The following is a 26,677-nucleotide window of genomic DNA, read 5'->3' on the forward strand; positions in this document are numbered from 1 at the left end:
CTGCCTATGTCTCTGCCTCTATCTCTCATGAATAAATAATCTTAAAAAAAAATCCCATTTACAACAGCATCCCAAAAAATCAAATACCTAGGAACAAATTCAACCAAGGACGTGAAAGATTTACATACCGAAAACTACAAAACATTGGTTTTTTTTTGTTTTTTGTTTTTTTTTTAAAAGACAACTGAAACAAATGGAAAGACACCCATGTCATGGTTGGAAGACTTAATACTGTTAAGATGGCAATACTCTCCTAAAATTCAATGCTATTCCTATCAAATTTCCAATTTTTTTTTGCAAAAAAAGGAAAAGCTGATCCCAAATTCACATGAAATTTTAAAGGGTCCTGAATAGCCAAAATAATCTTCACAAAAGGACAACAAAGTTGGAGGTTTTACTCTCCCCAATTCCAGAATTTACTACAAAACTATGGTATTCAGGGGATCCCTGGGTGGCTCAGCGGTTTAGCGCCTGCCTTTGGCCCAGGGCGCGATCCTGGAGTCCCGGGATCGAGTCCCACGTCAGACTCCCAGCATGGAGCCTGCTTCTCCCTCCTCCTGTGTCTCTGCCTCTTTCTCTCTCTCTCTCTCTCATGAATAAATAAATAAATCTTAAAAAAAAAAAAAAAGCTATGGTAATCAAAACAGTGTGGTACTGGCATAAGGATAGCATATACACTACCAGAATAGAATTGCTTAAGAATCCAGATATAAATTCATACATCTATGACCCATGGATTTTCCACATGGTTACAAAACCACCCAATGGAAAAAGACTAATAGTCTCTTTTACAAATGGTACTGGAAAAACTGGATATCCACATGCAAAGGAATGAAGGTAGATTCCTAATTATCACAACTAAAAATTAACTCAAATGGATCAATGACTCAAATATATAAGCTAAAACTATGTACTCAGAAAAAAACATAGAGGTAAATTTTCATTACCTTAGATTTGGCAATGAATTCTTAGATATGGCAACAAAAGAAAAAATAGAGAAGTCAGACTTTATCAAAATCAAAAACTTTTGCATAAAGGCCATTATTAAGTAAAAAGACAACTAAAGAATGAGAGAAAATATCTGCAAATGTCTTCTCTCATTTATTTGATAAAGATCTAGTATTTAGTATTTTAGTATTTGGAATATATATAGAACTCTTACAGCTCAAAAAAAAAAAAAAGATAAACCACCCAGTTCATAAATGGGCAAAAGATTTGAATAGACATTTCTCCAAACAAGATACACAGATGGTCAATAGCACAAGAAAAGATGCTCACCATCATTAGTCACTGGGAAATGAAAATCAAAACAGTGAGATACCACCTCACACCTACTAGGAGATTGCTATAGTTTTGTTTTAAAAAGGAAAACAGGCTGACCCTTCTGCCCGGGTGGTGGCCGCGCTTGGACTTGGGGGATACTCCCTCCCCGTATGCTTCTTTGAGGTGTCTGAGACACGTCTCAAGTCCTTTAAATTATACAGCACACGGAAGTGGTATCAGCTATATCTGCTCAATTCCTCTATGGAAGTTTCTGAGTTGGGATGACAATTTTCCATGCATTGGAGACCAGACCAGAAGCACTTCTGAATTAAGATCTCAGATTCCTTGAGTTGGCATTGAAGAGCACTAGGACCTGAAGATGAGTGAACTTGACTAGTTATGGCAGGAGGCCGAGCAGCTTAAAAACCAAATTAGGGATGTTAGAAAGGCATGTGCAGATGTAACTGTCTCTCAGATCACAAACAACATCGACCCAGTAGGAAGAATCCAGATGCACACACCAGGAGAACGCTGAGGGCATTTGGCCAAAACTTATGCCATGCATTGGGGCACAGATTCCAGGCTTCTGGTCAGTGCCTCACAGGATAACAAACTGATCATCTGGGATAGCTACGCTACAAACTAGGTCCATGCCAACCCTCTGCGTTCCTCATGGGTCATGACCTGTGCATATGCCCCTTCTGGGAACTATGTGGCCTGTGGTGGCCTGGATAACATTTGCTCCATTTACAATCTGAAAACTCGTGAAGGGAATGTACGTGTGAGCCGTGAACTGGCAGACATACAGGTTATCTGTCCTGCTGCCGCTTCCTGGATGACAATCAGATCATCACCAGCTCTAGGGACACCACTTGTGCTCTGTGGGACATTGAGACCAGCCAGCAGTCAACCACATTCACTGGACACGCTGGGGATGTTATGAGCCCTTCTCTCGCTCCCAACACCAGACTGTTTGTCTCTGGTGCTTGTGATGCATCAGCCAAATTCTGGGATGTGCAAGAAGGGATGTGCCGGCAAACTTTCACCGGCCACGAGTCCGACATCAATGCCATCTGTTTCTTTCCAAACGGCAATGCATTTGCACTGGCTTGGATGATGCCACCTGTAGGCTGTTCAACCTTCGTGCACAGCAGGAGGTCATGACTTATTCCCATGACAACATCATCTGTGGGATCACCTCGGTGTCTTTCTCCAAGAGCGGGTGCCTCCTCCTCACAGGGTACGATGACTTCAACTGCAATGTATGGGACGCACTCAAGGCCGACAGAGCAGGTGTCTTGGCTGGGAATGACAACCGTGTCAGCTGCCTGGGGGTGACTGACGATGGGATGGCTACGGCGACACGGTCCTGGGATAGCTTCCTCAAGATCTGGAACTAACACTGACAGCAAGTAGACGCTGTGGCGACTGGAAGATCATTCCAACCTTGAAGCGTTACAGTGACAGCATTTCCAATCCAGCCCTACTAACATGGATGCCCTGCACCCCCTCAGAACTTTAAAAGGGCAAGACCTTTTCCTTCACTTATTGCTAAAATCAAGAGCACAATTCCCAAGGAGGGAAGAACCTTTGTGCTGTAAACTCAAATTGTCCATTCCTCCCGGGACCATTGTCTTTGTGTCCTTTTTTTTTTTTTTTTTTTTTTGTCTTGGATGAATTTAAAAGGAAATACTGTAATAAATGTGCTAACCAGCAGATAAACTTGAGTGTAATTGTGAGGCAGACACACACTTTTTTTTTTACTAGTTCATTTGAATTTTAGGTCAGTGACCCTATTTTGTGCTGTTCATGCCAAACAAGTTGAGGATTTTATCTTGTAATAGGTTCTAAATTTCAGGTTGTGTCTGTAACAGGATTTTGCTTAATCCCGGGACTCCAGGAACACACCCTGGGCCAAAGGCAGGTGCCAAACCACTGAGCCACCCAGGGATCCCATATTTCCTTTTTATTATTATTTTTTTAAGATTTTATTTATTTATTCATGAGAGATAGAGAGAGAGAGTGAGAGAGGCAGAGACATAGGCACAGGGAGAAGCAGGCCCCATGCAGGGAGCCCGATGTGGGACTTGATCCCGGGTCTCCAGGATCAGGCCTTGGGCTGAAGGCGGCGCTAAACCGCTGAGCCACCCAGGCTGCCCCATATTTCCTTTTTAAAATCTATTCCTTTCATTCAGTAGTTACACAGAGGAAGAGGGTCTGGTACAGCCTCTCTGAAATTGTTAATGATATAAATTGAGTCTCTTTTTTTTGTCTCATGTCACATAATTGTTAGGCATAAACATAGCATAGAAAGGAAGATGCTAATAAGGAAAGGAACCAAGCACATGCTATGGCTGGTCTTGAATGCATGATGAATAGTAAACTCAGATTAGGCACCGTCTGCTCCCTGACCTGTCCTCCCTGCCTTCTCAGTTCAGTTCTTAATCTCGCCTTGGGTTTCCTTGTGAAGTCAGAGGGAAGTTCGTAATAATAGCCTAACACTATCCTGCGCCCTGCCCGCCGCCCCATCAGGAACCTGTTTTCCAGAGAGGCGCCTGTCCTGTGCTTGGATAGTCAGTCAATTATTTGTGTATGAAACCATGTACAAATCAATGTTTTGAAAATAATGACCTCAAACTTTCTAAGTTAAATTAAAAAAAATTTCATCGTTTGCCATATTGGGTGGGTTTACTCTTAGAATCGCATGCTGTAGAAATACTCAAAAGCACATATAGGACTCAATCCTTAGATGTTCTTTTTCTTTTAAGAAATAACCTCTTTACAGTTGTACCCACTGTGGCTCTGTCCACTCACTGCTGCTATTCTGTGCACAAGTGTTGGGAAGCAGTGCAGCCAGAAGCGCTACATGCTTGGGCAGCGGGATTAGTTACTGTTTCTTTCTTTAAAAAAAAAAAAAAAAAAGAGTCTTGCTCCAAATGAAAATTGTTGGATTAATGGGTGGGGGTGGTGGTGGGGGCAGGGGATGGAGACCCTGGCCTTCCTCTATAAATTCATCATGGCCTGTCTTTGCCAGCCTTTTGCATCTGAGGCAGATCATTCTCTAACACACAGACCTCCCTGGTCCCACTGGAGGCCAGTGTGTCCGGCAGCAGTGTTTGGATGGCAGAGCCATGGGCCACCTCCCTGTACCCAATCCCACTCCACAGCAGCAGTGGTGGCTTCTCTCCATTCTGTTTCTGCAGCATCCTGTACAGAATTGTCCTGTGACATGCAGTATGTCTGGATCTGGCAGAGAAAATAAACACGAGCCCTCCTTCCTTTCCATTGACACCTTTGTAGAGCTCTCTGCACCATGTGCCCTTCACTGTTTGTATTTAATTTTAAAGTCAATGTATGGCAAGGAGGCTGGATGCAAGATAGATACTATATTAAACTATTGTTATTTAAGATGTAATAAAGCAGTTTGACATGAAAAATAGATAAATAAATAAGGAAAACAGCAAGTGTAGGCACGGATGTAGAAAAATTAGAACTCTTGTACATTGTTGGCAGGAATGCAAATAGTACAGTCATTGTGAAAAAGGTTGGTGGTTCTGCAAAAAGTTAAAGAATTACCACATGACTCCGCGATTCCACTCCTTTGTATATACCCAAAAGAAAGATAAACTGGTACTCAAAACAAGTATTTGTACCTGAATGTTCATAGCAGCACTATTCACAATAGCCAAAAGATGGAAACAAGCCTAATTTCCATCAACAGATGAATGGATAAACAAATTTGGTATATCTATACAATGGAATATTATTCAGCTACAAAAAGGAACAAAGTACTGAATCTTGAAAACATCCTAAGTCAAAGAAGCCAGACACAAAGGCCATATGTTATAGGATTCCATTTATATGAAATGTTCAGAATAGGTAAATATGTAGACAGAAAGCAGACTGGTGATTGCCAGGGTCTTGGGAGGGAGACGGGAAAGGCGAAGTAACTACTTAATGGGTATGAGGTTTTATTTAAGGGTGATGAAAATATTCTGGAATTAGGAAGGGTGGTAGTTGTACCACACTGTAAATGAATGTAGTAATAAGTCCCCTAATTGTTCACTTTAAAATTGTTAAATTTTAAATTATGTGAATTTAACCTTAATTTTGGAAAAAAAAAAGCATCTCAAGTTGAACAGATTCAATCTCCTATACAGAAAATAACTATAAAATAAATGATTTAATACAATCTAGACCTTTAAAAATTAATTCTACATAAGAATGCCATCAGTTAAAAAAAAGAGAATGCCATCAGTTTGCCATGAATAGAATTCATTATAATGTAACACTGAAATGTTTTAATGAATTTTCTCACTTAAAAATGTTTACTAAATTTCCAGCCTAGAAATAACTATATTTCATGAAGAACACTAATTTTTAATTTAGACATTTAAAAACTCAAAAAGGAAAACTCAGCATAATGTGCTATTCTCAGGAAATTAACATTTTAAATTTAAGCTCTAAATAAATATACTGAACTGAAGATACTATCTTAATCTATTCCTAATGAGAGCTACATTTGATTTAGGACTACAGGTCAATTTCTATCTTAACAAACACATATTTATAGAAATTAGTTCAATTAGTATTATTCAAAGTTGGCTTATGCCAAAATTATAAACACTGTCTACAAATTAATATAAATGAGCACTACTAATACATACCTCTGCACATAGGTGGAAATAGCAAAGAAGTATAGTTGCTTCTGAACATGTAATAACCAAAATGATAAATACCAGAAATAGGAAGCCAAACATGTAATACATCTGGTGTGACCTATAATGAACACATCAAGATTAAACTATAAACATTTTCTCTTTGACACAGTAACTGACACAATCCTTTCATGTTCCCTGAACTGGGAAATGTTTGCTTTTTGCCCCAACTAATCAAAGACAACAAATTCTCATAGGTGTAGACAGTGATGGAGTACGGGTGGGGCAGGGAGAGGAAAGGATATGGCAATGTCATTGGATTTTGCCTTTTCACTCACATAGAACCTGAAACTCTTATTCAAATATGCTTAGTCTAATTGTCTACCAGCGAGGCAAATAATTTCAATAAAAAATTAATGGACAGGCAGAGCCAAACTAAAAAAGGGTTCCATGTCGTACATAGTTTCTATCATGTGTGAAAGAAACAGTGAGTTGTGAAAATGCTATAAAAATCAGGAAGGAAAGATATGTTCTAATCGCTAAAAAGCTCAGATTCAGTTCTGACTTTAAGCTACTGCAAACCTTGGTACTTATTCTAACATACCAATGTGATCAACTAATAATGATATACTGCAGTGTATATATACCCTAATAAACTGGCTCAAAATTAGCACTATAAGTTTCTCCGTGCAAATAAGAAATCAAGAGAATGAAGGAATCCTGGGATTAGTAAGAACTCTGAAGGTCATCTACCTCCATGCTTCTCCCAATGCTAGTTCGAATCCCTTTTATAACAAGCTCAGAGTATCTTTTCTCTGAAGCAGTACAGATTACTTATTTAATAACACAGGTTTGGAGAGATAGGTTAATTTCTGTTACATGGTAACTGTGTGACACAAATAAATTACTTAACATCCAATGCTTCACCTCTCTCTAAAATGAGGATAATATCCACCTCACAGAGGTCTGAGAATTAAGAGAATTAATAAGTACTCAATTAATAACAGCTACTGTTATCACTATTCTTTTTCACACATGTAAAAGATAAAATTACCTTTTGGCTCTTAATATTTTTGATTATTGGATAACAGTTTATAAGATAGTCATCCAGAGAAACAAAGAAAGCAAGCTGCTACTACATATAATGGTAATATAATATAATGGTAATGAGAATAAGAGGATTTCACCTTTAGCTTACCAGATACTATTCAGAATGAAGAAAAGCTGTATAAAGATGCAGCCAAAAGGTAAAATCCCTCCCATGATAATACCAGGCAATGGCTTTGTGTAGAAGGACTGCTCGGGAATCTGACGTGGAATCTGATTGGTTCGAACAGGGTGTTCAATGGCCTTTAATAAAAAAAAAAAGAATGGATTCATAATTAATCTATTTTAAAAATTCTTCTCTATATTAGACTATTTGCCTTTTTCTCAGCTTTCATGCTTGTATTGGCAATACAAGTCTACTTCAGTCATCAAGCTGAAATGTGTATTTAGAAAGAATGACCCAGACTCTATCAGTACAATATTCAGTCTGTCTGTTGCAGCAAGCCACAACTGTTTCCAGCAGTTATCCACTAATGGCTTTAGATAAAGTAAGAAATACACAGGAGATAATACAATACTTAAAAATACTAGTTAAGACAAAAGTAGAGTTAGGTTTTCCCTTTTAATTATATACTTGTAAGAAATCAGCTGGTTCTGAAATTGTAATAGGTTTTTATTTGGAGATGGGCAATGCCATCTTTATTAAAAAAATCTCAATTCTACTAAGACTTAAGAACACAAAGGCAACAATGAATGGCTATCTGAAGTTTTATGACCATAAGGTATTGATAACATTCTCCCTTTCACAATACATGATCTGGTAGAATAAAAATCAGTGAAACTTAAAGTACTTAAAACATAGCTGAGGGGTAAAACAGGTACATATGTAGAAATTCACTTTCTTTCAAAAGCATACTTCCATAGTTTTTGTGATGATACGTCAAAAACTTAAAACTTGGTATTCTCATTGAGATTTTATTTCCATGGACTAATTACTTTACATGTAGATATGCATGCGTAAAGGTAGAGAATTGTCATGTTGTTCTTCAGTGTTTATATTTTTAACAGGCATATTTTTAGAGTTTCAAAAACCTATTTATCTATGTATTCAAAAAGTTTTAAATCTTGTCAGGTCACTATTTATAGTACATACACTTAAAATAATAAATTAAACAAAATGCCAAAGAACTGAAAAATCTTAGGAATAGGCTGGCATGGTAGGTGTAGTGGAGACAGCGAAGCACTGACAGTCTCTGCCAGGACATTCTAGGTCCCCTTTCCAAAGTGTATGACAGTAATACATTATATATTATATATAATATATATTATATATATTTTTTAACCTTGTGGACCGGATGTTTTCAGGAAGAGCAAGGATAGTGAAGTGGGAAGGACAGTGAAGAATAAATTCTCATTTTCCTCTTATCCTGAGGGCAGAAAAGGGCAGCAGAGGTGGAGAAAGACTTGGGGGAGGGAAGGACTGAGCTTTGCTGAGAATCTTCCTTAAAATTAAGTATTAGCAGGAAAACCATATAAAATTTATTACAAAGCTACACGTTAAAAAAAATGGCTGTCACTTTATAGTCCCTTTTCCTACAGCTTTCTTCTTAACCCATACTCTTAGTTTACTTTGTTAAGTAATGGAGAAATACTTAATTTGGGAGGGGGGCATAGGGTAATTGGGTGACAGGCATTAAGAAGGGTACATGATGAGATGATGGGTGTTATACTATATGTTGGCAAACTAAATTTAAATAAAATTTTTTTAAAACCTAAAAAAACCCTCTCAAACCAAATACTTAATGCTAAGGAAAAAATGCCATACTTTTTAGGTTAGAAAAAAAGTTACACAATTATTTTTAATGTTAAAAAGTCAAAGTTTTCATTAGTTTGAATTAGCATTTCATTTCCTATTTTACTTACAAAACTTTAAAATCTAAATTTACATCTGTGACTTTTTTTCTACCATACCCCAAAAATGCTATTTTAAGAATGACTCCAGTCAAACTAAGAGGTCATCCATTTTCTGTGAAATCCAGACCACACAGGTAAGCATATATCTTTTAGACATCTATTTTTAAAAGATACTTTTCTCTTTTAAGGTGGCATATGCTAACTTCCATAGCTGGAATTTATTTGAAATTTACACCTATAGACTTACATTCTTCTTAAAACCGAAGTATGCGCCAATAAATGTTAAAGGCACAGATATGCAGAACCAAAGAGCCAATATGGCAACCAGTGTTCCAAAAGGAATCGCTGCTGAAGATCCTTCTCCCCAGAGAATCAGATTCATTATAAAGAAGTCAGCAAACACAATCCTGAAAAATACAATAGGCTTTTGGGTAAAACTTGAGTCAGAAGCAAATGATATAGTATCAATCATATGTAATTAATACCATAATTTCTGTGTTATATACAAAGAAAACAAAACTGCTGAGTTATGGGGTGTATGAATTTAAAACTGCCAAATTACTTTTCAGATTGGTTCTGCCTGACTTAAACTCCCACCAGCAATTTATGAAAATTACCCCTTTTCCTTTTAACTTTAAAAAAAAAAATTATTTATTTATTCATGAGAGAGACAGAGAGGCAGAGACAAGGCAGAGAGAGAAATAGGCTCCATGCAGGGAGCCTGATATGGGACCTGATCCTGGACCCGAGGATCATGCCTTGAGCCGAAGGCAGCCGCTCAACCACTGAACCACCCAGGAGTCCCTGAAAGTTCCCTCTTTACAAATTTCTTCATGCGTTGGATTGTCAAGTCTGTTGTTTTAATTTGCATTTCCTGTTGATGACTACTGCTGAACATCTTGTGCTTGTTAGCTTTATAGGTATTATTTCTGTGACTTGCTGGTTACATCTATTGCTCATTTTTCATTTGGGTTGTACAACTTTCCCAAAGTTATAGATGTGAGTTATTTATATATTCTAGTTATTTAATAATTCCTTGTTAAATATCTTGTTCTCCCAGTTTATGGCTATTTACGAACCCAAACAAGTGAATGTGTGTACTAAATTTCTCTTTAGTCTTTCTTCTAGGAGTACTTTTTAATTTTATATATATATATTTTTTTAATGACTTTATTTATTTTTCATGAGACACACACACAGAGAGAGAGAGAGAGAGAGAGAGAGAGAGAGAGAGGAACAGACACAGGCAGAGGGAGAAGCAGGCTCCATGCAGGGAGCCCCATGTGGGACTCGATCCTGGGTCTCCAGGATCACACGCTGGGCTGAAGGTGGCACTAAACCGCTGCGCCACTGGGGCTGCCCTATGAGTACCTTTTTAAAAATATGGCTGTAATCATACTATAATTGTTTCTACATTCCTCACACACAGTTTTTAATGTGATCAGTCATCAATTTTTCCCTTTACTCTTTGTGTAATTTAAGACAAAGTCTTTCCTAGGGACGCCTGGGTGGCTCAGTGGTTGAGCATCTGCCTTTGGCTCAGGGCGTGATTCCAGTCTGGTGATTGAGTCCCGCATCGTGCTCCCTGCAATACAGTCTGCTTTTCTCTCTGCCTAGGTCTCTGCCCCTCCTCTGTCTCTCTCACGAATAAGTAAATAAAATCTAAAAAAAAGAAAAAAAAAAGTCTTTCCTAACCTGGGATCATGATGATACTCTTCTATATTTTCTTCCAATTGTTATGCCCATTATATTTAGATTGCACCTGGAACTGATTTGTGTGTGACTGGTAAGAAGAGAGTTTCTCCTTTCATATAGACAATTTACCAGCATCCTCTAACACTTCCTCTGGTTTGTGATGTCACACCTAGCATGCTTCTATGAATATCTGGTCTATTTCTATGTTTTCTGTGCTAGGAGCCACAGTACACTGCCAAACCCCTCATACATTTGGTGCTCTCATCAAGTAACATGGTGAATTTGTAACTCATACTAGTTAATTAGCTTTGTAAACTTGTCACATGAATGGCGCATGTTTTGACAAGTTATTTCAGGTATGGTGAAGGTTTCCTGTGGCTAATACTCCTGGTGAATAGAGTCCTCTTCCCAAACAAATACAACTACCACGAAAACATGGAATTTGCTATTGGTAGTATTCATAATCTTGGAATATTAGCTGATTCCTAGACATACTGCCAAACTTGTATTAATTCTCCATGTTTTATAGTTGAAATTTATTGATATTCTCTGTATACAAATTATATCACAACTAAATTGAGATTTTTATTAATATAAGGAAGCATCTCTCTCCATTAAATTCTTTTAAAATGTGGAAACAATGTTTAGTATTATCAAATGCCATTTGGTTGTGTCTACTGCAATAACTATATGTAGGTGTTTATTTCCATAAAATTACATGAATTTCATGTCATTAAATGGTACTTCTTTTCCTAGATGAATACCAATTCTCTCTGCGCCCTTGGGTTCTCGGTGCATTCTTGTGTGCTTTTCCTCTCCCTCCTTCCCTCCTTCTCCTTCTCTCATTACTTCACTATCCTTCTGGTGAACACCTACTTTTAAGGGTGGAATGAAGAAGATAAATCAAAGGGTTGATACAGATATAAAAGAACTAGCTTAGGATGTTCCTCATGCTGTACTTTTCACCTCTGTCACTTATTTATTTTACAACTGGAAGTTTATACCTCTTAATTCTCTTGACTTTTTGCCCATCCGCTTCCCCACCCCTCCCCTCTGGCAACCACCAATTTGTTCTGTTATTTATGAGTCTATTTCTGTTTTGTTCATTTGCTTTTAGATTTCATATATAAGTGAAATCATATGGTATTTGTCTTTCTCTGACTAACTTATACCACTTTACAAAATATTCTCTAGGTCCATGCATGTTGGCACAAATGGCAAGAGCTCATTCATTTTTTTTTTATAGCTGAGTAATAGTCCATTGTGTATTTATGTGTGTGTATATATATATATATTCATACACACACATCTTCTTTACCCCACTTATCTATCAATGGACACTTAGGTGGCTTAAAAGCTGCAATACTTTTGATTTCTGTCAAAATTTTCTATCAAACTTTTTTTTTTTTTTTTTAAGATTTATTTATTTATTTACTCAGAGAGAGAGAGAGGCAGACACAGGCAGAGGAAGAAGCAGGCTCCATGCAGGAAGCCTGATGTGGGACTTGATCCCAGGTCTCCAGGATCACACCCTAGGCTGCAGGAGGCGCTAAACTGCTGCGCCACCGGGGCTGCCCTCTATCAAACATTTTTCTATCTGAAAATATTTGCTTGCCTGAACCATGTTCAGGTGAAAATTGCTTCAAAAGCTTTCAATGCAGCCTTACACAACAACATGCCAGACCAACTTACAAAGTCTAAGAAACAAACTTTTAAGAAACGGAATGTAACAATTTCTCATGTCCAAAGATACTTTTTCCAGGTATGGCATGTGGTAATCACTGCACAAATGTTTATTAAATATTCAATTTTTATCTCTTTTTAAAAAATTAAATTAATTTTCTATGGTACATGGTTTAGAGACAGAGAAGATTCAAGACTTAAGAGACTGAAAATTTGGGAGCTAAAATATGATAATGTAAGAAAGTTACTATTGAAATGTTCACTTACCCAGGACAAAGAAATGATGTCAATAAAACATTTGTTTTCCACTTCTCACCTCCAAAGGCTGTAGAAGAAAACAAAAGTGGGATAACACACAGACTTTTCTTCAAAGCAAACCAAATGACCATATATGTCTACATTAAACAAATTTTCAGACAGCACTAGAGGCCCATTCCTAGAAAATCACACCAGTAAATGATATGACAGTCCCTACACAAGTGGTCCAGATCAGAGATGCACATCATAGGACTTCCCTGAATAAGCCCGGCTCTCAAGATGTTTGCTTCAGCATAATAAATCTACCATCAAAGGAAGGTCATCAAAACCACTGCTTTTCTAATCTTTTTTTACTTCAAAATAAAACAAACCCTTAAGTTCTGGGCCAGTTTCAATCCATGGGACTGGGGAGAGGAAGGGCATAAGGGGGGGATTCTCCTTTATCTTGCAGCCAGTTTCAGAATTGGTTATAAAACTAGGAACCCTCAAACCTAAAGTACAACACATTTAAATTTCCACAGTAGGCCTAAATCTTTAGGATTCCCCTGGCATCACAGTTTCTGGTCCGAGATATGGGTGGGGGTGGGGAGATCAGTGTGTCAGATCAGGTGACAAAGAAGAGTGGAAGGGTTTCGGCCACTTCACAGAATAAATTTGCTTATCAACTTTTCAAACTCCTTTGCTCCTCTCTAATTTCTTTTCCCCACTTAAAAACATTTTTTTAAGTATATAGAGTAAAAAATGAAAGCACTCCTCCTATTCCGGTTTAAAAGTTGGAGATGAAACTGGCAGAGATGTGAGAACATCTTTGATTTAAAAAAAAAAAAAAAAGTTGTAATAGTTTATAAGCAAGTTTAAGTACCATTTGTCCTACAACGAAATGACAAATGATATGTATATGATTTGAATTCACAGCATTATTGATAGACTATTGTGAAATGGTTAATTCTGGGTTTAATGCAATTCCAAACAAAATTCAAATATACTTATTGAAACGTTAGAAATATTCTGTAAAATGAAGTATTTTGTGACTGGGGCCACACGACAGCATGTCTCTGAATGTTCCACCTGATTAATGTGCAGCTGGGAGAACTGAGGATGGAGAGGAAATAAAGAAGGCTCTGCCTGGGATGGGAGGGAGAATGCGCTGGTACTTCCAGCACAGTGAACAGCATGGGGTAAGGTCCTCAGGCAGGTGTGAAGGTACACAGCCTGACAGAGGAACTGAAAGAAAGCCAGCATAGTTGAGAAAGGGAATGTGCTGCATGGGAGGCAGGGGTCTGATCATATCATTAAAACACACATGACACCCTCAATTCCCTGTCCTTTACTAAAGGATGAAAAGAAAGGAAAAAAAAAAAAACTGACAAAATCCACAAAGAGTAAAACACAGACACACATACATATAGGACTTCACCTTTTCAGAAGAGCACTGTATCTGGCAAAGTCTAACTTCTACTTCTACTTGGGGTTGAGTCTAGCCAACCTAACTTTAAGGATGCATACATAACCCAACCACCATGTCTGACTTCAAACCTTATTCACATCAACCTTAGCTCCTTAGCTCTGTCTCATCTTCTTTTTTTTTTTTTTGGTGGGCACTTTCCCCCCCTGAATTTATTACTGTAGTGTAACTAACACAGTGTTGTATTAGTTTCAGGTGTACATATTGATTCCATAATTCTATACATTTCTCATTGTTTACCATTATATAATCACCATCTGTTACCATACAACACGCTACATTTCCTATGCTGTAATTTTCACCTCCATGACTTATTTTATAACTGAAAATCTGTACATTTTAATCCCCTTCATCTGTTTCGCCCATCTTTCATCCACCTCCTCTCTAGCAAATCACATTTGTTCTCCGTATTTTTTGTTTTGTAGATTCCACATAGAAATGAAATCACATAAAATATGTCTTTTACTGTGCAAAAGGACAATGATATTTATTTTGATGTAATTCCAAGTTTATTTTTGCTTTTGTTTCCCATGCCTGAGGAAACATGTCCATAAATATGCCACTAAGGCTGATGTAAAAGGTTACTTGCCGTTTTCTCTCTTCTAGGGGTCTAATGGTTTCAGGTCTCACATTTAGGTCTTTAATCCATTTTGAATTTATATTTGTATATGGTTTAAGAAAGTGGTCTCATTTTCCCAGCACAATTTTTTAAAGACACTCTCTTTTCCCCATTGTATACTCTTGCCTTCTTTGTCGTGGGTTAATTGACCATATGAGTTTATTTCTAGGCTTTCTATGCTGTTCCATTGATAGGTGTCTGTTTTTGTGCCAGTACCACACTGTTTTAATTACTACAGTTTTGCAGTGGATCTTGAAAACTTGGATTGTGATACCTCCAGTTTTGTTTTTTCTTCAGACCGCTTTGGCTATTCGGGGTCTTTTGGGATTCCATACAAACTTTGGGTTTATTTGTTCTAGTTCTGTGAAAAATACTATAGTATTTTGGTAAAGATCACACTGAATCAGTAAGTAGACTGCTTTGAGGAGTATGGACATTTCAATGATATTAATTCTTCTAATCCACGAGCAAGGTATATCTTCCCATTTGTGCCTTCAATTCCTTTCATTAATATCTTATAGTTTTCAGAGCATAGGTTTTTTTTTTAACCTCCTCCCTGTCAATTTAAATTGAGGTTACCTATGAGATCATCTCAAGAAGACTTCAGGATTCCCTGGCAAACACTGGCATTCACTGCCCCTGGCAAATGTGCTAAGTCATCTAGTCACATCCCATCCTTACCCTGTGGACTTGATGTTTTTTTTTTCACTGAACTTTTTCACTGAACTAAAATAAAGTTCAAGAATAGCAAGAATACAAGATTACAGCTCATTATATTATAAAAGCAAATTAAATTACTTCAGGGCTCTTTAGCATGCATGACCTCTTATTCAAGAGAAGGTATGACTATATATATAATTTATTTTAGTTAATAAATCAGTGATATAAATATGCTTACTTCCTTTATTAGTCTATATATGTTTCTATGAATGTAGCAAATCTAAGTTGTTCAGCCAAACCTCTTATGCCAAAACTTAAAAGTAAAAGAACAGAGGGATGGTGGATAAGCAGCATCTAAATTTGCTTACCTCACTGTATAAACACTTATTAATAAATAAATATAGGGATGGTCATCCACATCACAAGCTTCTTTTAAATAAAGATATATACCTATAATACATACTGTTTCAAGAAAATCACCTGCTGGCCACAAAGGCTCATATGCAGTGATTAGATTTCTGATCTGACACTCATTCAGGGTGGCTTTTACTTACACTTATAAAATCTGGCAGCAACATAGCCTGCAGGAGTGCCCAGCAGCACCCATAGGACCACAGCACAAGTCATCAATGCTCCTCTGTTGGCAGGTGACAAAAATCCCAGGCAAGCAAAAACTAAAAAAATAAGTAATTTTAAGTTATAAATTTGGTTACTATTTCCTTTGTGAAATGATAGAAGACGACCTCATTTTTTAAACAAGAAACTAAATACAATTAAATAAATTCATGAATACACGGTCTTACCATAGGGTCCACACTAAATCTTAGCAATATTGTAAGGTACTATGTCAACAGGCTCCACCTTTCCTATCATCAGGGAAGGCTGACTAGGTATTCACAAGGACTTTCAGCTCTTCTGAGATTCAAGCAGAGTTCTTTTTTTTTTAATTTTTTATTTTTCTTTTATGATAGTCACAGAGAGAGAGAGAGAGAGAGAGAGAGGCAGAGACATAGGCAGAGGGAGAAGCAGGCTCCATGCACCGGGAGCCCGACGTGGGATTTGATCCCGGGTCTCCAGGATCGCGCCCTAGGCCAAAGGCAGGCGCCAAACCGCTGCGCCACCCAGGGATCCCCCCCCCCCTTTTTTTTAACATTTATTTTTTTTAGAGAGAGCGAGTGTGAGCATGAGTTGGGGGAGGGGCAAAGGGAAAGAGAGAGAAAATCTCAAGCAGACTCAATGTTGAGCTCAGAGTCGATGCGGGGCTCAATTCCATAACCCTGAGATCATGACCTGCTTCAAAAGCAGGAGTTGGACACTTAATTGACTGAGCCACCCAGGTGCCCCCATCAAGTACAGCTTTTTAAAAATTAATATGAATAAAGATATTCTCACCATGAAATAGTCCCACTTTTGTTCCTTTAAAAAAATAATACCGGGTCCTCTGGGTGAAAATTACCTTATAACATTCAAAGACAAGACAAAATCTAATCAATGAGTAAAATAAGAGAAAAAAGATTTCATAGTACACATTGGCTTTCGGAACACAAATTACTGAAGGACTTGGTCACTGACTCAGAGAAATTCTGGCTTCTACTTTTATTTAGTTGGTTGGTTTTATTTGTTCTTCCTTATAATAATGCACCTGACTAATAAGAATAAACATGCTATCTTATATTTATAGAGATTCCTGGATTTAAGCTGGGATTTGGAAGTTATGACTTTGCTCAGAAAGAAATCCAAGTGACTTTCTAATTCCAGTAGCAAGAAAGTTCCCAGTGTTTCCCTGAGGTGTACATCAAGCACATGTCCACCCACACCTTCTGTTCAGCACCAACTGAGGGGCAAAAGGAGAAACTCATGAGCAGGAAACCAACCAGGGGAACTTTAGAAGACCTATTCAAATTTCAACCAAAATGCACACCCTCATTCTCCCCAGAACAGAGAAATGGACTGTTCTGAAGGAGAAAGTTCATATTTGAGCATTTAAGGAAAATAATCCCTAGGTTCTCTGAATCTTTCCTTCCTCATGAGTTCACTTTCTAGCAGACCCCAACAAGAACCAGATGATGACAGAAGACAACTCCCAATACAATTTTTAGGCAGAATTTTATCCTAAAGCATCCATTCTGCTCCAGCTCCTGGCTCTCTGGGGGATCTAATGCCTTCATGCTATCCTCTGACTGTGTCTAAATCTCTGCCATGATGACTTCTCCCAATCTACCCTCTTCAGTATAATATATTCAAGAATTCTAGGTCTACCCATCACAGCTGCATCTCCTTACCTAAGTAGATAAAGATACATGTTCTAATTAATCTTCAAGTTAGTCTTCAAAGTAAGCCTAAAGGTGCAAATCAGTGGTTCTCAACCTTATTCAGGTGCCAGACACCTAGAAGTGAGAATCTTCTTTGTAAAGCATTTTATATAGTTCCATCATAAAAATCTGGAGTAATTTTACTAACATAAAATGACTTTGGTATTATATATTTAATATGTAATCAAATATAAGAACAAACGTTCATTAAAATTATTAAAAGGTCAGTGGTTTCTGAATTCTTCCAGTAATAATTCATTTGTTATTATTCATCAGAAGGCACCAATAAAGGAAACATAAGGAAAGTAATAGCAAAATTTAGAGAACTCTATTCATAAACCTTTTTCTTACAATTAGGAAAATTGCAGAAATACTGTATTCCCATAGAGTGGCCTTAGAACCATCCCTGTGGCTGATCAATAACTCTAAGGGGGGAGAAGGAGCTATCTGGGGGAAAAAAAAAGGTTGTCCTAGTTGACAAAAAAATTTTAAGTAATAACATTTCTGAAGATTTTCAGGTGGCACAAAGGAGAGGTATTTGTTGTGTAGGAAGGTCTCTCCTGAACACTGCTAGAGAAAAAAAAGTCTTGCTTCCTATATCCTTCCAAGATGAGGAAGGTCTACAAAAAGCTTCCTACCCTATTTCCTCTTTTCCTTTTTGTTTTTCTCAGTGGAAGCCAAAAACATCTTAGAATCCTAATCATACTGCTCCTGGTAGGGTGGCACCGTCAACCCTTATGACCCTGGTTCCACATCACCCAGACTCAGACCCAGATGGTCTTCAGGTTATCTAATCACCTCCAGTCCCAGCCCATGACAAAGGCTTGGTCTCTATGCAGTTTTAAGGGAGATATGAAGTCAGTTTTCTGGCACAGCTAACCTTGCCCCCAAGTGATGTATAGCCAAAGCACACATATTCATCAAGTAGCCTACCTACTTCACTTAGGAACATTGGTTCATTGTTTTGTTTTGTTTTGTTTTGTTTTTAAAGACTTTATCTCTTTATGTTAGAGAGAGAACACATGAGCATGCGAGCAGAGACAGAGGGAGAGAGAAAATCTCAAGCAGACTTCATGCTGAGCCTGGAGCAGGATCCCATGATCTGAAGATCATGAGCTGAAATCAAGATTGTGAGCTGAAATCAAGAGTTGGATGCTTAACCGACTGAGTTGCCCAGGTGCCCTGGAAGACTGGTTTTCAAATAATCACTTAGAAAAAGTATTTACTTTTTAATTTTCACTTAATACTTACACAGAGTCACAAAAGTCATAATCAAGATCTGTGTCCCCGATCCTAGAAAGACTGACAGCAGCATCCCTTTTCTTGGAGGACGGAATATATCACCATGAACCAGCTTCCAGCCAAATTCTTCCTGGGCATCCTCCTAAAATGGGAATTAAGTTGCTTAACTGACATGTATCACAGGACAGCTAGACAGTTTGTTCACTGGTGAATATGTTGATACAGAATTTTTTTTTAAACTTACAAATGTTAGTATTTATTTCAATTCTGAAGTTTTATGAAGTTTTGGTTTTACATAGTTTTCTTGAATTGATTTTTAAATAAAGTTAATAATTTAAACTAATTTAAAAGTTACTAAGAAATTTTAAAAACATAGACAACTACCATATGATACTTACCTAGTTCTAGTCAAGTTTTATGATCCAAATTAATGATTTAATTTTTACTCACACTCTAACCTTTTCTTTTTCTTTTTTTTTAAGATTTTTTAAAAATTTATTTACTCATGAGAGACACACACACACACACACACACACACACACACACAGAGGCAGAGACACAGGCAGGGGGAGGGGCAGGCTCCATGCAAGGAGCCTGATGTGGGACTCGATCCCAGGTCTCCAGGATCACGTCCTGGACTGAAGGCAGCGCTAAACCGCTGAGCCACCCAGGCTGCCCACACTCTATCCTTTTCAATCTACATTTACTAATCTCCAAAATGAGTGAATGGTATTAGGTTTCACAGCCACTCTGCTGGGTATGGTAGAGTTAGCTACGAGCATATGAATAAGATTGCCACCAGGCCTAACTGTTCCCCTGACACAAATACACAAGCAGCTCCACCTGGTTGTTTAATAGGCATCCTGAAGAGAATTATCCACACCTGAATGGATTCTCTCTCCTCAACTTACTCTTTCTGCAGGAACCATCCCCGCCCCTAGCCCCATCCCTGGTCACCCAGTAGTAAAAGCTCCATCTTGCCAGCTGTTCAGTTCCCAAAACCTTGGAATCCTCCTTGATTCCTTCCCTTTTTTCGTATCTTGACCATAGTCCTTTAACAAATCTTCAGCAATACCTCCAAAATATTTCAGTAGAATCTAATACTCGTTCCAGGTTCAAGTCATTACCTCTCAACTGGCTATTCCAACATATACTACATTGACCTCTGTGTTCCTGCCCTTGCTTCTATTCAGTTACTTCTCAATATGACAACCAGGAGGGTCCTTTATTTTTTCTCCCTCTTCTACCTTCTCCATAGACCAGTCAACCAATAATCTGTCCCACCTCCTAAACACCCCCTGTGTTTATCTGTGTCTACCTCCTTTTTTCTTCCCTACCATCATTCTATCCCCAGGAGTTCCATAACTACCTTTGGATGGTTTCTATACCTCCAATCTTGCCCCGATTCTCCACATATTCAAAGTGATTTTCCTGGGCAGCCCGGGTGGCTCAGCGGTTTAGTGCCGCCTTCAGCCCAGGGACTGATCCTGGAGACCCAGGATCGAGTCCCATGTCGGGCTCCCTACATGAAGCCTGCTTCTCCCTCTGCCTGTGTCTCTGCCTCTGCCTCTCTCTCTCTGTGTCTCTCATGAATAAATAAATAAAATCTTAAAAAACAAAGTGATTTTCCTATAACACAAACCTGGCTATGTCAGTGCTGTTTAAAATTCTTCAAGAGCTTCCCCGTGACCTTCAAACTGTATTGCTTACAGGTTACTCTGGCCCCCGTAACTTTTTCAGGCTCATTTCTTGACATTTCCTTCAGGATGCAGCTGATCTCCACCCCAAATTCCCAAACTTCTATCTTTGTGAGCAGTAGACAATACTATTGATAGTATGTTACATTTATACATATTTTTTAGTAAATATAAACTAAAATTTGAAACATGGATTTTATGTCGGTACTAATCCTGCTCTTACAATGGCTAATAAAAGACAATAGTAAAAATAAAAATACTTCCATGTACACCAGGTAATTATAGTCAGTCATTTATAAGGAATGTACAAATTGAAGTTTTGTTAAAAGTATATGGGCTCTAAATGGTTTAAATGAAATTATATTTGGATTGGCTTCAAAATAACTGAAAGGGAGGAACTCGTGGGATTCTAAAACAAGACTGAATGAGCTGAGAACTGCTGGACCAGAGTGATGGGTATACTAAATCTCTGTGCTTCTCTGAAGGTCTACATTAAAAGCATGAGGGGAAAAAAAGTACATTCACCTTTTTTTGTTTAGGCGCAGTAGTGTTACAGATGAGAGATTTCTCATTACTTTTTTACTGAATAAGCACTAAAAAACCCAGAGTTAAATGAAAATGAAGTTTCCCATAAAGGGCCAGGTCCCCTTTCTTTGGAGAAAACAAATGTGACTAGTTTCTTATTATCTTTGCAGAGATACTCTACCTATACATAAAGAAATGCACAGATACTTTTTTTTTCATTTTGCATAAATGGTAGCATATTATACACATTATTTCACACCTTGCTGTTTTAGTCCAATATCATGGAAATGCTTCCACATTTGTGTATACAGAATTGCTTCATTCTGGTTTTTTAAAAAAATACTTTATTTATTTATTTGAGAGAGAGAGAGAAGAGATAGCAAGAGAGAACACCAGCAGGGAGGAGAGGGAGAAGCAGACTCCTTACTGAGTAGAGAGCCCAATGTGGGGCTCAATTCAGGGACCCTGAGATCATGACCTGAGCCAAAGGCAGACACTTAACTGACAGCCATTCAGGCACCCCTGCCTCATTCTTTTTAATGAATACACAGTATTCTACTACATGGATATTCCATAACTTATAAAATCAGTCCCTATTCATGAGTATTTGGGTTTCTTGAAATTTTTTATAATAAGCAATACACTGTCTTAAAATTAAAAATAGCAGTAATAATAAAACCTTTCCATCCAAGTTAGTTTCTAAGAACTGAATTGTTGGATCGCATTATTTACATTATAAACTAATATTGCGGGATCCCTGGGTGGCGCAGCGGTTTGGCGCCTGCCTTTGGCCCAGGGCGCAATCCTGGAGACCCGGGATCGAAACCCACCGTCAGGCTCCCGGTGCATGGAGCCTGCTTCTCCCTCTGCCTGTATCTCTGCCTCTCTCTCTCTCTCTCTCTCTCTCTCTGTGTGACTATCATAAATAAATAAAAATTAAAATAAAAAAAAATGAACTAATATTGCTGAAGTGCTTTTCATAAGTTATACCATTTACATTCTCATAAGCTATGTATCAAAGTGCTCGTGTCCTCAATCCCCCAACACATTATTATTATCAAACATTTTAATATCTGCTAGTGTGCCAGAGGAGCAAAGAATCTTGCACTGCAGTTTTATTTTACATTTCTCTTATTATGAATGATGTTGCATCTTTTTATGTGTAAGGACCATTTGTTTCTTTTAAATGGACTCTCTTTTCATGTACCTTGCCTGGTTTCTTACTGGGCTGCTGACTGTTTTCGTAATGATTTTAGGATTTATAAGGCATTAACTTTTTGTTTGTGACATGTGCTAAATATTTTCCCATTTGACTTTTATCTTTTTACTTAATGGTATTTCTTACTACTCAAAAAAATTTTTTAACACAGTAATCATAGAGCAATCATTTTTTTTTTAATAACTTCTGGCTCTCTGTGATACTTAAATTCTACCCTTCTCCAAAGTTTAAAAATAACTTCTCATGTGTTCTAGTATTTTATAGTTTCATATTTTCATTTAACATAAAGAATAAAGGTGGCATCTACCTTATTTTTTAAGCAGTTGGCCACTCACTTTATCCAATACTATATATCAAATTTGTTTTTTCTTTGCTGATATACTTTTGTTAATCTCCAAATTTAGACTATTATTAAAAACAGAAAATATTTATTTGGTATCTTTTTGTTCACCCATCTTTTTAAATATCTCGTTAGTATTGGTTTTTATTTATTTATTTTCTGCTAAAGTACTTCTATAGAAATTTCTTCAGGTCTGATTGATTAATGGACTGACTGATTCACTGCTAACTGCTAAAGTTTACTTCTATAGACATTCCTTCGATAATGGTCTGTGGTCCACTATTTCAGTTTATCTGAAAAAGGTATTCTTGAAAGATACCTTCTTGGGACACCTGGGTGGCTCCGTGGTTGAGCTTCTGCCTTTGGCTCAGGTCGTGATCCTGGAGTCCTGGGAATGAGTCCCACATCAGGCTCCCTGTGGGGACCCTGCTTCTCCCTCTGCCTATGTCTCTGACTCACTCTCTGTGTCTCTCATGAATAAATAAATAAAATCTTTTTTTTTTAAAAAAAGGAAAGATACCTTCTCTGGGTACATGATTCCATGTAAACAGTTAATTTCTCTCACTGATATAAGACGTTTTGTCTCTGAGCTTCCATTTCCAATTTAGTTGTTTTTCTTTTGCAGATGTTCAAGTTTTTTCCCCCTCTCTGGCTGATTCTAAGATCTTTTTTCTCTGGTGTTCTGTTTTTGTCATGGTTGATCTAGATGTGGATTTCTTTTCACTTCTTCTGCTTAGGGACACATCATGTTCCTTTTACCTAAATATTTGTTATTTTTTCATATTTAGGACTTCAGGGGGAGTTCTAACGTGTTATTTTATTGTAAATTTTTGTGAATTTCTAACAGGTCCTTTTTTTTTAGACTTCTTTTGCAGAAACAGGAGCGGAAAGGAGCAGAGGGAGAGGGAGAGAATCCCAAGAGGACTCCTCACTGAACACAGAGCCTAATGTGGGACACAATCCATAACCTTGAAATCATAACCTGAGCCAAAATCAAGAGTCAGACACTCAACCAACTGCGCCACCTAGGCGTCCCTAGATCATATTTATTGATCTTAAATTGAGGGAATCCTACAAACCTAAATTTGGGAGACTTTGCCTCAAGGGATTTCTACTTAATTCTGACAAGAATCAGAAGGCACTTACTAATCTAGAATCATTTTGCTCCCCTTCAAGAATTCATGCTTAATACAGGAGAAGACTGAGGTTCAGCTCTCCCATTACTGACCCAAGGTTTAGTCTCCCAATGGTTAGAAACTTTACATAAGCATTGACTCAAAGGAGAACTCCAACCTGCCTCTTGTGCTTGCATTGCTTCCTGCTCTGGTCTCAGCTCACTTTTGTGGGGGGTAGAATGGAGTTGGGAGGTAGTCCTTGGATACCTTTTTACCTATCCTGAACCCAGCAATGCATCAACAAAGCTTGTACATCAAGGAATGACTCATTCATTCATTCAACAAATATTTACTGAGTACCACCTATAAGCACAGCACTGTTCAAAATATCAGAGATACTACAGTGAGTGTAACAGAAGAATCCATCTAGAGTACAAGTTCTCACTGGGAAGGCAGACAATAAAACAAGCAAGTAAAATATAGAGTACATTAAATAGTGGTAAGTACTGTAGAGAATACTTAGATATGGATGTGTGGGGGCCAGGGAGGTGAATTTTAATGAGATGGTCAGGAAAATCTTACTGGGAAGATCCTATTTTAGTAAAGACTAATGTAAATATCCGAGGGAGTAAATAACATCTGAGGTAGAGAGAAAAGCAAGTGTAAAGGCCTCAGGTTTGAGAACATGCCTGATGTTTCTAAGGAATAGCAAGGAGGCCAGTGTGGCTGTGGCAGAGCTTCAGGGGCACTGTAGGGCCTATGAACCATTGTAAAACTCTGGCTTTCACTGTGAGTAAAATGAGAAGCCACTGGAGGAGGGCTGTGATCAGGAATAAAATGATCTGAATTATGCTGCAACAGACTCTGACCACTACAGTAAGGGAGGAAAAGGGAATGGGAGCAAGAATGGAAGCAGGGTTGCCATGCCCTGTATCCCATGGCACCTCTGCACAAATTAAAAAAAAAAAAAAAAAATATTAGCTCAGCAATCATTTGAAATTGCCAACTATGAAGAATATTTTGAAAAAAAATTTTTTTTAAAGATTTTATTTATTCATGAGAGACAGAGACAGACAGAGGCAGAGACACAGGCAGAGGGAGAGGGAGAGAAGCAGGCTCCATGCAGGGAGCCTGACGTGGGACTCAATTCCGGGTCTCCAGGATCACACCCCAGGCTGAGGTGGCGCCAAACCACTGGGCCACCGGAGCTGCCTTTGAAATTATTATTATTATTATTTTTTAAAGATTTTGTTTATTTATTCGTGAGAACGCAGAGAGAGAAGCAAGCTCCATGCAGGGAGCCCGATGTGGGACTTGATCCCAGGACTCCAGGATTATGCCCTGAGCAGAAGGCAGACGCTCCACCACTGAGCCACCCAGGCATCCCCCTTGAAATTATTTTAATTAAATAATCAATAAAAGTAACAGAAAAGAAACTGTAGCACAGAAATGATAAAAATCTTAGTAACATTAATATGTTCTTTTTCTAATTAGGACAGAAAGTTATGGGGAGGGATCCCTGGGTGGCGCAGCGGTTTGGCGCCTGCCTTTGGCCCAGGGCGCGATCCTGGAGACCCGGGATCGAATCCCACATCGGGCTCCCGGTGCATGGAGCCTGCTTCTCCCTCTGCCTGTGTCGCTGCCTCTCTCTCTCTCTCTCTGTGACTATCATGAATAAATAAATAAAATCTTTAAAAAAAAAAAAAAAAAAAGAAAGTTATGGGGAAAAGGCTAAGAAGTCAGGGAAAAGAAAGCAATAAAATCTGGGTTTTTTGTATTCATTACAAGTCACTATGTTTTTTGTGGAAATTTTATCAAAGAGCTGCTATACAATGAAAAAGTATAGGAAGTAAAATATGCAACTTAAGGTGTTTTGAGAATAAATGAAGTTGGGACATTAAATAACTTTGAACATACCAAAATGCTGAAATGATAAACTTCAGTTAAAATTAATTTTAAAAAATTAAACACACAAATAAAACCTGCTTGGGAGTTAATTCCACTCAGCCCTGCTGTTTCATAAGCTGGGTGCATGCTGTGAATGGCCAATCTGAGAGCTGAAAACAGGGGACAGACCTGGAGCTGTGCACCTACACCCACCCCACACAATCCACTAACACAGATGGGGCTGGAAGAGTGCAGCTCTGAATACTGGATTGCCTAAGTTTCTAGAGAATACCAATTCTTAAGGATCATTTCTTATTTGAAAAGGTGAATTCAGGATAACTTTTGAGAAGAAAGATTCTGTCTAAAGCCATTTTTTCAACTTTTTCCAAAGAATAAAATAAAGACTATCCTTAACAGACCAAAGAACAGTTCAAATGTTTCCCTCACCGTGGAATCCATCTGATTATATCTGGCAATATCTTTATGCAGTGTCCGTAGCATAATCATAGCCACCATTCCAGACAAGAAGAGGACAATGACCAGGGAATTCATGATGCTGTAGAAATAAGCATGTCAGGATTAATCTGTAGCTTAATTTTCTTTTTAAAATATTTATCCAGTAACATTAAAACAGTACTGATCAAAATCAAAATTTGACCTGAAATCCAACAGATTCAAAGAACTGTGTCCTTCTAGTGGATACATAACTTTATATACTTATCATAACAATCTTATAATCCTTTGAGAACTAGAATTTTTTGTCTGTGGTCAACATTATTAAATAAGTACTATGCCCAAATAAATGCAATACAAGCTGCCAGGATCAACAAAGATCTGTGTCCTCAAAAAATTTATGACAAATCTACTCCGTAAGTTAATGAGTGTCAAAAGGCAGTCAACAAAGTAGGAAAAGGAGAGTGATGGCACTATAAACAACTATCCAGATAAAAATTTTGAGTCATGCTTTGAAGAGAGAATAATAATAAATAGTCCTAACATGAGCAGTGGCTTCTTCCATTTCAAGTAAAGTGGTCAAATGTTCTGTTTCATTCATTCTCCTCTAATCCTCAGGGACAGA

General features: G+C 37.9%; 1 protein-coding gene and 1 pseudogene across 1 annotated transcript in view; one reads left to right on the forward strand and one right to left on the reverse strand.

Annotated features, from left to right (window-relative positions):
• TM9SF2 (transmembrane 9 superfamily member 2) overlaps positions 1-26,677 on the reverse strand; it is a 63,453-nt gene that overhangs the window by 5,800 nt on the left and 30,976 nt on the right. The window contains exons 9-15 of the mRNA XM_072782510.1: positions 26,047-26,155; positions 18,826-18,958; positions 15,817-15,936; positions 12,528-12,585; positions 9,130-9,289; positions 7,120-7,271; positions 5,931-6,042 (exon numbers count right to left, since the gene is read on the reverse strand). Of these exons, the coding sequence (XP_072638611.1) occupies positions 5,931-6,042; positions 7,120-7,271; positions 9,130-9,289; positions 12,528-12,585; positions 15,817-15,936; positions 18,826-18,958; positions 26,047-26,155 (844 nt within the window). The remainder of the gene's footprint in view (positions 1-5,930; positions 6,043-7,119; positions 7,272-9,129; positions 9,290-12,527; positions 12,586-15,816; positions 15,937-18,825; positions 18,959-26,046; positions 26,156-26,677) is intronic.
• LOC140607894 (guanine nucleotide-binding protein G(I)/G(S)/G(T) subunit beta-1 pseudogene) lies at positions 1,822-4,185 on the forward strand (annotated as a pseudogene).

Source organism: Canis lupus, chromosome 17 (genome assembly GCF_048164855.1).
Source record: "Canis lupus baileyi chromosome 17, mCanLup2.hap1, whole genome shotgun sequence".
Lineage (NCBI taxonomy): Eukaryota > Metazoa > Chordata > Mammalia > Carnivora > Canidae > Canis > Canis lupus.